Below are 17,223 nucleotides of genomic sequence, written 5' to 3'. Positions count from 1 at the left end.
TCACAGAGCTTGCTTGCTTGCAATGATGCTTCTTGAACAAGAGAAGTTTCTAATAGACAATGTCCATTCATCAGATTTGGGCAAGTCACTGAAACCATTGCTTTCTGATGTTTTTAAACCCTCTCCCCCTTTTGTTCTTAAATGGTTCTTTCCTAATTGGATTTTGTTGAAAAATTGAGTATCTTCAGATGAAAAAATATTGTACAAATTCAAGAGACTTAAGGAATGGTATAGTGTGTGTTTGGAGAAGCCAAAGTTTGGAAAAACTGAGTAATGTCCTGTTCTTCTTGCCCTCCATAATTTAACATTCAAGGGACAGACACTTTGGCTGCAGTCCAGTGTTCACATAGCTGCTTAAACTTCATGAAAGTAAACAGGATCTAAACAAGTCAACCATGTGTAGGATTGCCATCTTCAGTTTGTCTATATTAATTATAAAATGGGGTCCCCCCCTTAAATGGTATGTTCCTTAGGGTTCAATAATCATGTTTTTTCCCAATTTAATCAGTAGTGGTGTAAGAACTTGTGCTATCAATTGTTAAATTCCTTTCCTATAAAAAGCAGCAGAGCTTCCTTCGTTAAGCTCTCTGGCTTTTCTACTAAATTCTTTGCTGCCCTATCATTTCTCCCCATTCTCAACATGATTTGCAAAACGAAACAGTGCATCAGCATCATCTAAATTGAGTAATGAAGCTGAGTTGCCCTACATCTTTGAAACCGGGGAACTGTTGAAAAAGGTTTCCAGGTTTCAAGTGCCAGTACTTTGAACAATGCACATGTGTTGGTCTAACTTCTGGAGAGTGATCAGCAGCTTCTTAATTCCTCCTTGGGCAAACCACTGCACTCCCAGGCAGCTGTTGTGAATCCTCAACTGGTAACCTTTTTAACTTGTAGGAAGTGACTTCCCCAGTCAAGGTGAGCTTGTAATATCCCTCTTTGTTCCCTTTTCTGCAGCTGAATGGATGATTTGATTAAAAGACCCTCTTCCTGCTGCCTTTTTTTTTTGAAAGAGGGAATAACTCTCTCCATTTATGGACATTCTTCCCTTTGGTGACTAAATGCTTGTTTGATGTGCATGGACCTGCACATGTGAGAAGCCAAACTAGAGTGGTGGGAGCACTGTGTCCACACTTGGGTGTCAAGACACTGGTGTTAAAAAAAATGCATTGTGTGTGTGGGGCGGGGTAGAAATGCTCAACAAATATAACCAGGCCTAGTTCATTTGCACATTCTTAGTTTTGCATGCAGAAAGTGCTGCTCCTTGGCACACCTCACTTGACAGCGTGGGCTTGGTACATGAGCACTTCAACGTGAGCAGCTACAGAACGCTTACAATTACCTGTTCCGAAAACAGGGCATTTGCACAGTGCATTATCCCAGCTAAAGTGCTTCCTCACTAAATCACATTGTTCACTTGATCAGAATGGGGCTTCCAGTTGCTAGTATAAATTAATGAGAAGCTATTGTTAAGCTTATTATGGTGTATTAGTTCCTTACCGTGAACAGTCTTAAGCTCTATTTTACTTAATAGAGCCGACATCCCTGAGGGGGAAAAAACAACCCTCTGGGTTCTGAATCTTTCACTCTTTCCTTGTAATTGCCCTGAATGTGAACCTATACTTAAAACCTTTTTATAACAAAGGCCTGCCAGACTGCCAAGGTGGTAGATGGCAAATAACTAGAAGTGCTGCCCTAAGCAGTTACACACCCTTCTAAGTCCACTGACTCTGATGGACTTAAAAGGGTAAGAGGGCTCTATATGTTCCATGGAGACCCAGACTTCACATAAATCTTCACTGACCTCTCCCAATGGAATAGCCACTGCTATCTGTGGGAATGGGCCTCAACTGGATGGCCCAGGCTAGCCAGATCTCATCAGATCTCAGAAGCTAAGCAGGGTGGCCATGGTTAATAATTGGATGGGAGACCATCAAGGAATATCAGGATTGTTATGCAGAGGAAGATTCTTCCTCTTTATTAGGAAGTTTCCCAGTCGGGAAAACACGAGGCAAAAGTACAAAGAACAGTTTTGAAAAGAAGCAAATCAAGAGTAAGTAGTGTTAAGGGCAGCATTCTGGGAGCTGATTCTTACAGCGACATGTGTGCTGACTCTGTACAGAGAAACAGTCTTGTACAGCTTCCAGGTGCACACTGCATACAGCTGTACCACATCACCAGCTTCTCTGGATTTCCAGAGGTAGTCAACTCTCCCCCTAATTAGAGCAGCCACACAATGTGCTCTTAAGTGTATGTAGCTGTTCATGTGAATCCACTGTGGGGTTGTTTTTGAGGTCATAGATGATCAGACTAGCACATACCTTGCAAAAATTCCAGGTTAAGGAATGCAGGTAAACTCTTGCACATTCCTGGACAGCAGGTGTACAGTTTCACTGCAGTGACAGTGGGGCAAGGGGGGGTCAGAGAGATGTGTGAATAGGCTGTTCATAAATTGAGAACTGTTGATAAGTTATCCTGGCAATGATAGCCCTTACATAAAATGACAGTGGCAAAATAATTAGGCCAGGTAACCATGGGAGCTCCTCTCCTATGAATGCAAAAGCTTGAATGGAAGAAGATTCCTGTCTGATTTTTGGGATAGATCTCTGAAAAGTAGCAGTGTAGTCCTGTAATTTGCATCTGGTAAGGCTGCTGGGTTGTTGGCATCTGATCACTCTGCTTTGTTCCTTTATGCAGCAATCACTTGCTCCTTGTCTGATCGGTTAAAGAAACCAAAAAAACCCTTCACTTTGCTGCTTATGTGTGTTTTTTAATCAAGCTTCTGAACCCAGTTCACTGGATAACATGTGTGATGAAAAGGTTGACAGTGTGCAATTTCCCCCTCTCCAACCCACAGGTTGCCATAGGTGATGGTCTGAATTCCAGCCTCTGTGAAGATGGCACCAGTAAGTTCTTAAGCTCTTCCCTTCTCCCTGTTCCTCAGAATGGATGCATGTACACCACTAAATATTTGTGTCTGGTTAAGGTCAATTGTTACTTATCTTGAAACTGAATTTTTTTGGAGGCAGTGTTGGTCTTCCTAGTTGATTGGAAGTATGACTTTGTAGACATTACAAAAAACTTCATGCTGCAAGATGCGTATGAATCATTCAAGCGGTGTGGTAAAACTGAATAGCGGGTTTTGTTCTAAATGAGTTTCTGGTGGCCACTATAGGAGGTTAGTGACCTAGAATAATGCAAGTGACTAAAGAAGCACAGAGTGATTGTGAGAGTAACACGATAATTAGAAAAGGGTGTACAGCTGAGAGATTCAAGAAATACATAAGAATGCAAATATTTATGGGACAGAAGGAACAATCCTAAGCAGGTCTACACCTAAGTGAGTCCCATGTTGTTTAGAGGGGCTTTACTTCCTGGAAAGTGTCCTTAGGATTGTAGCCTAAATGCCTATCTTCGTTTGAATGGTTGGATCAAAAATATGAATAAACTTGTATGCTCAGATAATATTATGCACTTCTTTGCACCAAAATGCTCTAAGCTGAACAAGTTTGTACTGCAGCTGATACTTCAAGCTCCTTGCAAAGAAGTAGAATGTTAGTAGAACTTGTAAGTATTGAAGTTAGATGCTAAGCTAGCATTTTACTAAGGGATTGGCTCTCTTCAATCAGATATACTGAATTTACTTTTTTCAGTGGGTATCCTTGGTCGAGGAGTAAGGGGATGATATGGAATAGGAATCTGCGTAAGGCTGCAATGACTAATGAACTGATCAGCCAGTGGCAACAGTGTCCCCATTAACTGGACAGCCGATGTGTATGTTAAAAATGTGTGTATAGTACAAGTACTTGTAAAAGTCAGGAATGCAAGTGAGAGCATCGAAGAAGCATTTCTCCTTTTCAGGGAAGAATGTTTCTTTTATTTATTTGTGTTATTTACAGTCCACCTTTCTCACTGGGACTCAAGGCAGATTACACGTAGTGAGTCAGTACAATCAACAAAATGGGACATTCAATAACCAATGCATTAGGATTTTAGAACCAACCAGAATGAAATGAAGCATAGCATAAGTATTAACATGACACATTAAGCAGTAATTACATAATAGCATCCTACTTACAGTAAGCTGTACACAGCAATATAGACCACAGTCCCTAATCATTTATTCAAGTAAGTTTGAGAATGATTTTGTACAGTGCAACCCTATTACCTGTGCAGAAAAGCTCTCTTGAATAATTCAGTTTTGCATAGTTTTCGGAAAGCCAGGAGATGAGAGCTTTCCTGACCTCCTCAGACAGGCCATTCCGTAACATGGGAGCTACAGTGTTCCTCTAAACATACACAGATCTTTATTATGGAAAGTTGCTTCAGTCTAACACGCAAAGATGCAAGTGTAATTGATTGAATCCTGTTCCATGTCAGACAAATTGCATAAACGTAAAAAAGCGAGCCATGTTCCTTTGAAATATTTTTTATTCTTAAATATTTAAATGATGTATTTTGTAATCTCTGAGAGCAAACATTTGTCTTGTGTAGGGTTGTGCAAAAAACAAAATTTCTGTAAATTTTGGGTACGGGTTTATTGGGCCTGATTTTTTTCGGTAAACCCGGAATAAGCCGAATACCCATACCGGTAAATATCGGCATTCGGTTTATTTCCGGGTTTACACAAAAATTTGGGCCCTTATAGTCTATGGGGGGAATTTTCACCGAAGCTCTTGTGGGGGCATTTTTGGAGGACGAGCCCCCAAATTTGCAGCAAACTTGAAGAGACTGTCCTTGCATGAACCCGAAGTTTGGTGAAAATTGGGTTGGGGGTCCAATTTTATGGGGTCTGGAAGGGGTTGCCCCATTCCCCATAGGAAAACATTGCGAAGTTCACAATGTTTCTCTGTGGAGGAGGGGGTGACCCCTTCAAGCTATGCTGCAAATTTGGGGGCTCTACCTCCAAAAACACCCCCACAGGAACTTTGAAAAAAATCCCTATAGACTACAGTGGCCCTATTTCACATGTGCTGGGAATTGCCAAGCCAACTTTCCTATGATTAATTTCAATGGGCCCATGCAAAGCAATGGGAGGACAGGTCTAATTTGCAGTGGAAAAGCGGAGAGCACAGGCCAATGCCTCCCTCCCCAAGAACTCATGTAAACCCTATACAACCAGACACCAACCCAGTCCAGCAGCACAACAAACCACATAGAGAAGTCTAATGGAGCCGAGACTCTTTACAAGAACCCTGAAGCACAGCATACCACAACAAAATCCCATCCCATACAAAACCACAATCCGACACTATGCACAAGGCGGAGGCCAAATACCAGCACCCAGACATGCTCTGGCGGCACACGCCCAACAAACCCATATCCAGCCACACAATGCCAGGTAGCTGGAGGTCTGGGGGCACTACTGCCAGCCAAGATGTGGCGCCAAGCCAAGCCAACGCACAGGGCAAAACCCAACAACAACGAGGCACACAACAAAGATACATACCCAGACTTTTCCCTTGGAAGGAAGGCCTCAGAAAGTGAGAGGGAGGGGGTTTGTTGTGCACCCAGATCCTCCTCTCTCTGCAGTTCACACAGCCCACAAGGTGGGAACTATGGTGCTGCAGCTGCCTTTCATCATCGCTGGCTCTCCTCTTCCCACCCCTGCAAAGAAGAAAGTTAGGGGGGGGGGGAAACACTTGAAAAGCTTAATTATTGTTGTAGCCTCTCTGTTGGTTTCTGCTGTGTCACGTTTAAAACTGACTTTCTCTACAATGCTGAACGACAACCCATCAAGGGTGATCATCTCACTGATCAAGTGGCCCTCCTCCCTGCCACCTTAATCCCACCTCTTGGCACCCTACTAGTGCCACCCTCACCAATCATCTCGGACAGAGTTGCTTGGCCTTCCTTCCCTACCGGAGACCCTGCACTGCATGCAATGGGGAGAACATGATGTGAGGGTGGTGATCGACTCTTCCCTCAGCTGGCTCCTGGCCCCTTGGCCACTGGTGCACCAGCTTCTCTCCCCCCCAACCAAAGAAGCATTGAGTTGTGGTACTTCTTCAGATGGTTCCGGAGGTCAAGAGATGAGTACTGTCTCTCCACTGATCTGGGCCCTACACAGCTGGCACAGTGCATAACGTGAATCTTCCACCACCTGGAAGTGCTTCTAGACCAAGGGTACGAGGGGGCATCCACACTGCCAAAAGCAACAGGCGCCACTGGAGCAGCCTTCCTTGAGGAACTCAGGGCAGACACACCATGTCTGGGGAGGACGCAAGGGGAGATGGTGGTGGGAGAAGGGGTTGAGATGGCTGCACCTTTGGTTGCACCTCCATCTCTTCCTCTTGCACCTCCTCCACCCTCTCCTCTTGTTTCCCTTTGGAAGGACTGCTGGGGTGTGAAGGAGGCGAAGGTGATGGATGGCCCAGGACCTCTGCAAGCTCCTCCACCACTCTCCTGGATCTTGGCGTGAGCTCCGACAGACTCGCGTCCATGAAGCTCAGCCCCAAAGACACCCCAGGCTGCTCCTCCTTCCCCTGCTGCTGTGAAAGGTGAACAACAGCAGAAGGAGGAGGGACAGCCTGAGCAGCAGACCCCTGCGCAGTGCCAGCACCTGCAGTCAACTGTGAGGGTTGGGCAGCTCCAGAGGCCCCCTTGACAAAGAGCCCTGCGTGGATTCTTCATTGCACCATCCAGCCAGAGGCTGGGGTGGCGGATGGTGGCTCTGGAGCTAGTCTCCTCTCAGGTTCGGGGGGGGGGGGAGGAGCTGCAGCCCTCCCCTCCCCCCCCCTCTAGTCTTCTCCTTTGCTTTGCCCCTGGGGCCCTTCTGAGCTGCACCCCTGCCACTCATTGTTCCCCTGGACCAAACTCTGGCTTTCTGTAATGCAGGGAAATTAAGGGCCTAGCTACCTTTCCTGTACTATAATCAGTCCCTGCCCTGAAAACTTCTAATGGACTGACCCCCAAGAAACTAAGGTTTCTTTGGAAGAAAAAAAGAGGCCCTAACCTTGAGTTAATAATTTAACTACCTGGTGATGATGAGTTCCTGCCTTGTCCAGACCTGTCCAAGTTTAACCTCTCACACTGCCCTGGAGATGGAATTAGGAAACTTTAAAAAATGGGAAGTACCTTCACTAACCCTATCTAACTCCAGACTCCGCCAATGAATTCCCAAGGGACCAGGATAAGTTTGTCCTACAAGGAACTGCTTCCCTAACCATGGAACTGTAACTCTAACCTCAGCCAGCCTCAATAGAGCCCAGGACAGAGGCCACAAATAAATTATTAAGCTATTTATTTAAGTATTTGGAAATCGATATCCTTCACTCTTTTGAAGGCCTAATAGAAGCCTAATTGGTAAGAAACTACTGCCCTACAGCTGTGGTTTACATTTGAGGGAAATGTAACTCAACAAGTTCCTAACAGGCCCTTATTAAAGATATGTGTCTCTATGGCTGAACAACAAACCTGTGGAGAGAGTGTGCTTATGCAGACCAGAGAACACAGATACCAAAATGCCACAAAAAACCTCTCTCTAAAGGCAACAGTGAGAATGATGATGCCAACAACAACAAAGCAGGTCCTTCCCCCCCACACACACACAATCAGTCAAATCACCTTCTCCTTTCAGGTGAAAGTCAGCAAGATCTGAAGCAGAGAAAACCCCAAAATCCTAACAGTGCAACTTTGAAACAGCAGTGAAGAGATGGAAGCAGGGCCTCTCACCCAAAAATAATCAAATCAACGCCCCCACCAACCAACCAACAGGTCAAGGCCTGCTGGCTTCTAGCAAAATATAGAAAATAAGCCCAAAATACAACAACTGGTTTAAAAGGAAAACGATGATATCTCAAACTGTTCAAAGTCTTCTCCTCCAGGCAGCAAGCAGGAAGGAATCCAATCCAAGTAGCAGGTAGTAATCCAGCAGGTCAGGATGAGGCACCAGGATCCAGGCATGCAGAGGGAGAATTGGGCAGCAGGCACTTAAGCCACGTTTTGCCGCCAAACTCTCTCAAACCTCTGAGGAATGATCTGGTCTGGAAACCAGATCTGCTTTTATAGTCTTTGGCCAAGCACAGAAAAGTTCAAAAATAATTCTAGCCAAAAAACATCTTCTGTGATTGGCCAAAGAATTCTTCCTTACCTGGATATCTATTGGCCACTGAGAATTCCTGGCTTTCTTCCCTCTAGGTTGTCCTCTATTGCAAAAATCAAGATAGACTGCACTAGCTGGCTTTGCAGCCATGCAAAATGCATGGCTGCCATTGGCCACATGGGAAGCTCCAGTGAGCCTTCCTTCCTATTGGCCACTCCAAGATGCCTGCTCTCTCCCTCCGGCTGCCCTGGAAACCAGCCAGGGGGCAGGATTATGAAGAAAGGAGATACCTCTCCTTTAAACGCAACAAGGGCCACGAAATGGAGACTCCACAGAAGGCGAGTAGCCGTAACCTGAAAATCCCAATATCTATTCGGCTTTTTTCGGGAAGCATGTATTCAGCTTCGGGCAGCATCCCAGGTTTTTACGTTCTGTAAACCCAAACAAAGCCGAAATGGCTAATTTCAGGTTTATTTTCGGTTCAGGTTTGTTGATATGCACAACCCTAGTCTTGCGGATGAATCTCCTTTTGGAGTTTGTTCCTCATTAGTATAACACAGGGGTGGGGAACCTTTTTTCTGCCAAGGGCCATTTGGATATTTATAACATCATTCGCGGGCCATACAAAATTATCAGCTTAAAAATGAGCCTGCTATATTTGGTCAAACATTTAGCCAAGAGGCATGACCGGAGACGGCTCCGAGTGTCTGCCACATAGAGCGACTCGCTTTTGAGCTCTGCCGTCCCCATCTGGGCCCAAGAGGTTCAGGCAGGGCAGCAAACACAAGACGGAGTGAACGACAAGCTGCTCTGGGCTTGTAGGCTAAGGAGCCCAGTCCAGTAACACCCTGATCCGGCACTTTCCCACCCTACGCGTCTTTTGAAGGACTTAGAGGGGAAAGAACCAGAAGGGAGGGGGGGTACCGACCAAGCCCCAAGCAGGCATCTGCCCAGATGACCCCTCCCCCCAATGTGGGCAAGAAGGCATCCAACCGATGGCGCACTCACCCACCTGGTGGCACAGGATGGTCTGTTGCACCAGCTGGGCATAGCTATCCAGCCACACGCTGGAGTTGCTCCTGCTCCGCATGGTCGGGGCTGGATTCTACAGCTGGCTCCTGCTACCTCTGCCTGCAAGGATGAAATGAGGACACACTGGCTAAGAACTTGCCCCACGCATTCTGGCCCTGCCCCCTTTAACTCCTCCATTGTCGCCATTTCCAGCCCCAATCCTTTTGTAGTACAGAGGAAATAAGTTTCTCCATGGCCCGGGTGGGAAAGGGTTAACACAGTTTCTTGGGTGGTCCTAGCAGCTCCATAACTAATTACTCTTCTGCAAGGGGGAAAGAAGGTTCCTTTTCTTGGCAAAACAAACTCACATCCGCTTTGAATAGAGCAGGGGTGGGGAACGTCAGGCCTGGGGGCCATATAAGGTCTGCAAAATCATTTGGTCTGGCCCTTCGTGGGTCCTGGCAGATCTCTAACTCAGAAGGATCTAAGACTGGTAATCCACCCCTTCCCGCGGACAGGAATAGCCTCTATTCATCATCATCATCATTTATTTAATACGGTCAAAGACCAGTTTTTACAAAAAGAGATATCATAATAATTAAAACAGAATGTCTGATATTTGCTCAATAAATCGTAAATTTAGTTACAACAGCTCTTGGTAAAATAGTCTGTTTGACGTAAAAGTCATTTTAACAGCTTCTTCTGCCTTATTGCACATGCCCTAGCACAGAATCTCGCAACCTGATACGTAATATCTTTAACAAAATCATCTAATAGTAAGGTGGTATAGCTAACTCTGTCTCTATCTGGGAAGCTAGACAAAATTGGATCAATGAGCGTTTTGCGTATGTCTTGATAAAATGGGCAGTGTAATAGCACGTGTTTAACCGTTTCCACCGTTCCAGATTGGCATGGACAGAGGCGGAATTCGTAAGGGAGGCTGGCATACCTCCCGTCAAGAAGAGTCGATGGAAGGGCATTAAAACGTGCTAAGGTGAAGGCTCTCCGGTGTTTAGGGTGTTCTAAGGTATAGAGATAATTTGGAGGGGCCAAAAAGTTTTTACGGTTCTCCACTACTGGGACCGAGTAAGCCCTTGATCTGTCATCTTGAAGGTCAATGTCCCGAAGCCTCTGTTTGGCTATTGTTTTTGCTCCTTGATAGCCAAGATTTAGAAGAGTTGTACTTGATAAACTCCAACGTTTAAGTTTATCCTCGATTAGATTAATCCATTTTGAGGAGAAATTATCTGCAAAGATTAGGGGAGTTAAACCAGATGAGGACAATTTCATCTTTAACCAATAGGAAATGGCATGGTACCAGGCTCATGTTTCTAACGATACCATCCCAGCTTCCAATCTAATCAGTGCATTTGAAATACATTGAGGGACACCGAATAAGGATCTGAGAAATTTTGACTGGACTACTTCTAATTTGTGAAAACTGTTACAGAGGCATATCTGCGACCCAAACGTGAGTTGAGGGATCACTTTCCCCTGGAAGACTTCCATGGCAGAAGGTATATGGGCACCCCCTTTTGTAAAGGAGAATCTCAAAGTTGCCATGGCAGTCCTCTGGGATGTCTCTATTCAAAGCGGATGTGAGTTTGTTTTGCCAAGAAAAGGAACCTTCTTTTCCCCTTGCAGAAGGGGTGGAAGTGGCGACAATGGAGGGGTTAAAGGGGGCAGGGCCAGAGGGTGAGTTCTTAGCCAGTGTGTCCTCATTTCATCTCTGCAGGCGAAGGTAGCAGGAACCAGCTGTAGAATCCAGCCCCGACCATGCTGAGCAGAAGGAACTCTAGAATTTGGCTGGATGGCTACGCTGGTGCAACAGATCATCCTGTGCCACCAGGTGGGCGAGTGCGCCACCGATTGGATGCCTGCCTGCTTGCCCGCATGCTGGGGGGATCATCTGGGCAGCTGCCTTCTTGGGGATGCAGAGCTCAAAAGCGAGTCACTCTATGTGACAGACACTCAGAGCCATCTCCGGTCATGCTTCTTGGCTAAATGTTTGACCAAATATAGCAGGCTAATTGATAATAGTTGATAATTTTGTATGGCCTGCGAATGATATTATAAATATCCAAATGGCCCTTGGCAGAAAAAAGGTTCCCCTCCCCTGGAATAGAGGCTATTCCTGTCCGTGGGAGGGGCGGATCACCAGTCTTAGATCTTTCTGAGCTAGAGATCTGCCAGGACCCACGAAGGGCCAGACCAAATGATTTCGCAGGCCTTATACGGCCCCTGGGCGTGATATTCCCCACCTCTAGTATAGCAGGATTGCTTCTACATGTAGTGGTGTCGCTTTCATTCTCTCTGTAGTTTTCATTGACGCTGTGAATGCAGCTGCATTTGCAATACAATGGAGCATCCTGTAAGCACTTGTTCCTGATGCACCACTCCCACAAGCAACACTCGCAGACAGGTAGTCAAAGAAGAGTTGACTTTAATGGAGATCATACAGGTATTCAGAGCTTGCAAAAGTAAAAAAGGCAGGAATGGAGCAAAAGGGACATACAACGGAATATATGGGGGAATAGGTCATATCATGATAGCACAGGTTAGCATGGTAACCCCTCAGTCCAACGGGCCAGGCTCCCACGAGCTTCAAAGCCTAAGAGGAATGCGATTGTTAGGAAAACAGTCCTTGAGCAAAGCAGAGCATCTGTGAGAAACCAAAACGATCCCTAAATGCAGAGAGCAGGCCTGACATTCTGCTCCCCTTAGGGCCCCCTCCCGTCCTGCAAGGGGGTTGGTTTGTGGGGGTAGGGGGCATGGAAGGCGCGCACCAGGTGCAGGGCGGAGACATTGCTTGACCGTACCCATTCGTCATATGCAGGGGGGAAGTGCTTCCAACGAATCAGATATTGGAGGGAGCCGTGACGAATACGGGAGTCCAGGATCTTGGCGACTTCGAAATGCTCCTCCCCCCCCACCATCTCCGGCTGCTCCAGAAGTGGGTCGGGATGCCACTCCGGGGAGGCAACATGAGGTTTTAACAGGCTCACATGGAAGACTGGATGGATGCGTCTCAGAGTTTTTGGAAGGGAAAGCTCTACAGTCACCGGGTTAATGATCCGAGAAATGAGATATGGACCCACGTATTTGGCATTAAGTTTGTTACATGGACGGGTGGACCGGAGGTTCCTGGTGGACAGATAAACTAACTCGCCCACTTTAAAGTCTCGGCTAGGAGACCGGTGTTTGTCAGCTTGAGCCTTGTATTTACCTTTAGCTCGTTCAAGATTTTTTACTAGCCAGGGCCAGGTGGAGTGAATTGCATCCACCCAAGTTGCCACATCTTTGCCACCCTCCTCCCCCGAAACATCGATATGGCCAATAGGACTGAAGTCCTGGCCATATACAGTCTGAAACGGGCTGAAACCTGTGGATTGATGTACAGCATTGTTATAAGCATACTCAGCAAAAGGCAACAGCCCAACGCAATCGTCTTGGTGATAATTCACATAGCAACGGAGGTAACATTCCAACACAGCATTAACACGTTCAGTCTGTCCATCAGTTTGGGGGTGGAAAGCACTAGAGAAACCTTGTTCCACCCCGACCAGTTTGAGGAAAGCCTTCCAAAATTTGGCAACGTAACTACTTCCGCGGTCGCTCACAATCTTGCGCGGAAATGAATGTCGTCGGAAGACATGTGACACAGAGGCGGGCCAGCTTTGGGGCGGAGGGAATGCCAGCGCATGGAACTTCCCAGAGTCTAGAAGGGACTTCTAACGGTTGCAATAGTCCAGGGGGCTTCCCTTGGGATCGTTTGACAGTGGCACAGACTGGGCAACTGCGGATGAACGAGTCCACGTCGGCACACATGCCTGCGCACCATAATTGCGTAATAAGTGGAGCGTTTTCAGAAATCCAAAGTGCCCCGTGGTTTTGGCTCCATGGGCTAGTTGCAGGACTTCTCTTCGTAACCCCTTAGGCACATACAGTTTTGAGTCTCTGTACCAACAACCCCCTCGTTCTAGCAGAGAAGGGGGGAGTGTGTGAGCAGAGAGTTCTGCTTGGCAATGGGAACGGAGAGAGTCTAGAAAAGAAATAGGTAGATCCATCTTACCCTGAGAGGTAGGCGGGACATGGTCAGGTTGAGTGGGAGACGAGTTCGGAGGCGAGGAGGGGGGTTGCATAAGCAGCTCATTCTGGCTCCCAGGAGCCGGCGGAGTGGATGGAGTGGGCGAGGGCGGCCTCCCCCCCTCGGGCATTCATGTCGGCCAGTCCAGGATGGGAGCGGAGTCGGGTCTGGGATCTGGTTTGAACAGCTAGTGTAGGGAGTACCCTTCTGTGCGCAGGGGAGAAGAGCGACTCTGTGGGGCGGTCTACCTTGGCAGGATACTGGGGAAGTCGAGATAGGGCGTCTGCTAGCACATTTTGTTTACCGGGGACATGCTTGAGCATGAAACGGAATTGAGCGAAATGGAATTGAGCCCAATGTAGTTGTTTCGCGGACAGTTTACGGGTCCCAGTGAATGCCTCTAGATTTTTGTGATCGGTCCAGACCTCAAAGGGGACTCTGGAACCCTCAAGAAATTGCCTCCAAATAGTGAGGGCGTGGTAGACAGCGGCTGCCTCTTTTTCCCAAATGGGCCAGTTCAGTTGAGAGTGTGCAAACGTTTTAGAAAAATAAGCGCAGGGGTGCAACAGACCATCTTTACCCTGTTGCAAAAGAGCACCTCCCATGGCTACATCGGAAGCGTCCACTTGCACTATAAACAGGTGCTCTGGATCAGGATGCTTCAGCACGGGTTCGGAGGTGAATAATTGCTTAAGGGTTTGGAAAGGGGTCTGGCATTGGGGAGTCCATTGGATTTTTGCAGTGGGCAGTGTGGCTGAGGTCTCCTTAGTCTTAAGTAGGTCCGTGATTGGGAGTGCCACTTGAGCAAAGTTGGGAATGAATCCCTGATAGAAGTTGGCAAAGCCAAGAAATTTCTGCACTTGTTTGCGGGTTGAGGGCGGATCCCAATCGATTACCGATTGCACTTTTGCAGGATCCATTGTGAGTCCTTGGTGCGAAATGATGTAACCCAAGAATGTCCATTGTTCCTGGTGAAACTCACATTTGGATGCTTTAGCATAGAGGTGGTTGTCTCTAAGGCGTTGTAATACTTCTCCCACTAGAGCAATATGTTCGTCCATAGAGTTGGAATAGATAAGGATATCATCTAGATAAACCACCACGCCTTGGTATAACAAGTCATGTAGGATCTCGTTAATAAATTGCATGAAGACCCCCGAAGCTCCTTTTAATCCGAATGGCATTACCAGAAACTCAAACATACCAAAACAGCTGGAAAAGGCAGTGAGGGGCTCGTCTCTGTCACGAATTCTAACTCGATAGTACGCTTCGACTAAGTCCAGTTTAGTGAAAATGTGCCCCTCCTTTAGTTGCCCTAAGATGTCCGAAATCAAAGGGATGGGGTAGGCATTGGTTTGGGTCACTGCATTGAGTTTCCGAAAATCGATGCATAGATGCAAATCACCCGTTTTATTGCGGACGAAGAAAGTGGGGGCAGAGTTAGGGGCAGACGACGGTCGGATGAACCCACGAGCAATATTTTTGTCTAAAAAGTCCTGTAATACAGTACATTCCGCAGCGCTTATAGGGTAGATTTTATTTTTCAGAAGTTTACCATCCCCCACCACTTCAATGGTGCAGTCCGTTCTGCGATGGGGAGGTAGCACATCGCACTCTTTCGCATCAAACACGTCTGCAAAGTCTCGATACTGAATGGGTAGCGAGGAGGGAGGGGGGTCGTCAGAGAGCAAGGCTGGGGCTGTTGAAAGGACGACCACAATTTCGTGACGGTGCTGGGTGCAGTCGGGGTCGGAAAACCTAATAGTATCGGCCTTCCAGTCTATAGAAGGACTGTGCCCCTTGAGCCAGTTTATTCCCATAATGACTTTGTACTTGATAGGGGCTATGGTAAAATCAAGTTGTTCCCAATGAGAGCCAATACCCATCGCGACGCCACGTGTGCGGCGGTCTACTGCCCCCCCCCCCAAAGCTACTGCCATCCATTTGGGCAAATTGGATGGGGTTGGGCAGCATCACTGATTTGACCTTAAGTGCATTAAAAGTGGCTTCATTGATCAGGGAGCGCCCACAACCAGAGTCTATGAGGGCTTTGACAACTGGGGGCCTCTTTTGTAATGTTGTAACACTACGTCCACATAGACAGTATTTTCAACTTCACTCACCATAACAGGAGCCTTGGGTCTTGCAGGAGAAGCTGCAGGGGTCTTCGGTGTCGCTCTGCTCACCGTAGACCCTGCCCGTTTTTGACAGATCGAGAGGAGATTCCAGATTGAGGGCAGGGGGATTCCAGGTGTGATTGTCATCTGAAGAAGAACTGCCCCCCAATGGGGCACTTGTAATCCGAGACCCCGGTGGTAGATGCAGATTCGCTGGGAGCTTCTCCGACGTGAAGTGTGGAGGGCGCGTGTCGTCCAGGAGCTGCACTACGGGTGGCTGTGGTGCCTCTACATTGAGGCCGTCCATGGGTCCGGGGTGGTCTGTCTGGTCGGGGAGGAAGAGTGAGGTCTGGACGGCGAGGACAGGCAGAAGCAAAGTGACCCATATTGCCGCAAACAAGACAGGCTCCCCTCTGGAATTGGGATTCGCGGTCTTGCACGGGCCGCGTTGGTCTCCGCAGAGCGGGGTTTGGGGCTTTCAAAAGATTTCGGATGATTACCCCCTTCTCTGGTCCGGCAACGGACCAGAGATATGAACTGGCAGCGGCTTTCCACCTCCTCAGCTAGTAAGATCCAATCTTCCAGGGTGTCGGGATCTCATTGCATATACGCCCAGTTCAAAATGTCAGGGTGAAGCACTTCCCGGAAATAGTGTATTCGGGTGGCTTCAGGCCAATCCACAATTTTGCTGGCGAGTCGTTGGAACTCATCTGCAAATTCCCGGACGGGAGTAGAGCCTTGCCGGAGTTGCAGGAGTTCGGCTTTAGCCCTTTCTCCCAAGAAGGGATCCTCAAACCGTCTCCGCAGAGCGAACATGAAATTGTTAAGAGAGCGGATGGATAGGGCCAAGTGTTAAACTGGAGGACCATCCAGTCGGCCGCTTTCCCCGTCAATAAAGAGGCAGCGAAACGAACTCGGCTGTCCTCGGTGGGAAAGTACTGTCCTTGTTCCCTCATGTAACTGTCCACATGATGTAGGAAACAGGGCAGAGTTTCGATCGAGCCGTCGTAGGTGGTTTTCAACCGAGGTTGCTTCCATTGTATGGGCAGAGGGGCAGGCGGTCGTCCTGGAGGCAGCCGAAGTGGTGCTCCAGGAGCTGGCACACCTGGTGCTCCGGGGGCCGGCGGTTGCCCTGGAGGCGGCCAAAGCGGCGCTCCAGGAGCTGCCACAACCGGGGCCCTGGGAGCTGACACAACTGGGGCCCCGGGGCCAGGTAGAACTGGCTGAGCTGGCACCGGTTGGGCCGGAGTAGTCAGTGCTTGTTGCAAACGGTTGTTTTCCCGAAGCAAACGTTCCATTTGGTCCTGCAGGCGGGTCACATGATCATTCAAGTCCCGGTTTTGGCTCCGCAAGAGGTGCACTTCATCTCCAGTTCCCCCCGTGCGCCGGGCCTGGCTGACTCGGAAGACCAGTAGCTCAGTGGGATCCATCCCCGTACAGGTCTTCCTCGTCGGAGTAGTCCGATTCTGGTAGACATTCTGCAAGGCGCCTTGTGCGTTGTGTGGTGCAAGACGGGGCAAAGACCGGGGAAAATGTGGACCCTAATGAGAGTTCAACTCCTACAGTGTCTTTAGGGCGTACATCTGCGGCCGCTCGCGCACGATCGGCGGCCAATCGTTGCTCCTTTTCCCTTTCGGCCTGAGCCTTGGCCGCCGCCACATCCGCTGCTTGCAACTGTTCCTCAGCCTTCTTTTGGTTGACGAGCGCCTGGGCAGCTTCGAGCTTAAAGGCGGCGGTCGTGGTGACAATCGGAAGGGCTTCTTGTTCTAGAAGAGTGAGGAGCGGGATAATGTCCCCACCAAGCAGAGGTTGCACTTGGACAGCTAGTGCGCTGCACCATCCCCGAACGTCGGGGTTAACAGTTGCATTAGATCGGCTACCGTGGTTGTGGTCGGGGGCAGTCCCACAAATAATAACGCTGTTTGGACAGCGAGCTTTTGTGCCTCCGTTTGACACACAGCAGGATC

The 17,223-nt window shown here is 48.1% G+C and overlaps 1 protein-coding gene across 1 annotated transcript in view; it reads left to right on the top strand.

Annotated features, from left to right (window-relative positions):
- Positions 1-17,223, top strand: part of LIMA1 (LIM domain and actin binding 1) — a 91,298-nt gene that overhangs the window by 56,003 nt on the left and 18,072 nt on the right. Inside the window, exon 8 of the mRNA XM_056853896.1 lies at positions 2,855-2,903. Coding sequence (XP_056709874.1) covers positions 2,855-2,903 — 49 coding nt within the window. The remainder of the gene's footprint in view (positions 1-2,854; positions 2,904-17,223) is intronic.

Source organism: Euleptes europaea, chromosome 1 (assembly GCF_029931775.1).
Source record: "Euleptes europaea isolate rEulEur1 chromosome 1, rEulEur1.hap1, whole genome shotgun sequence".
NCBI lineage: Eukaryota > Metazoa > Chordata > Lepidosauria > Squamata > Sphaerodactylidae > Euleptes > Euleptes europaea.
The sequence above is the reverse complement of the archived record's forward strand: the minus strand, read 5'-3'. Positions and strand labels throughout refer to the sequence as shown.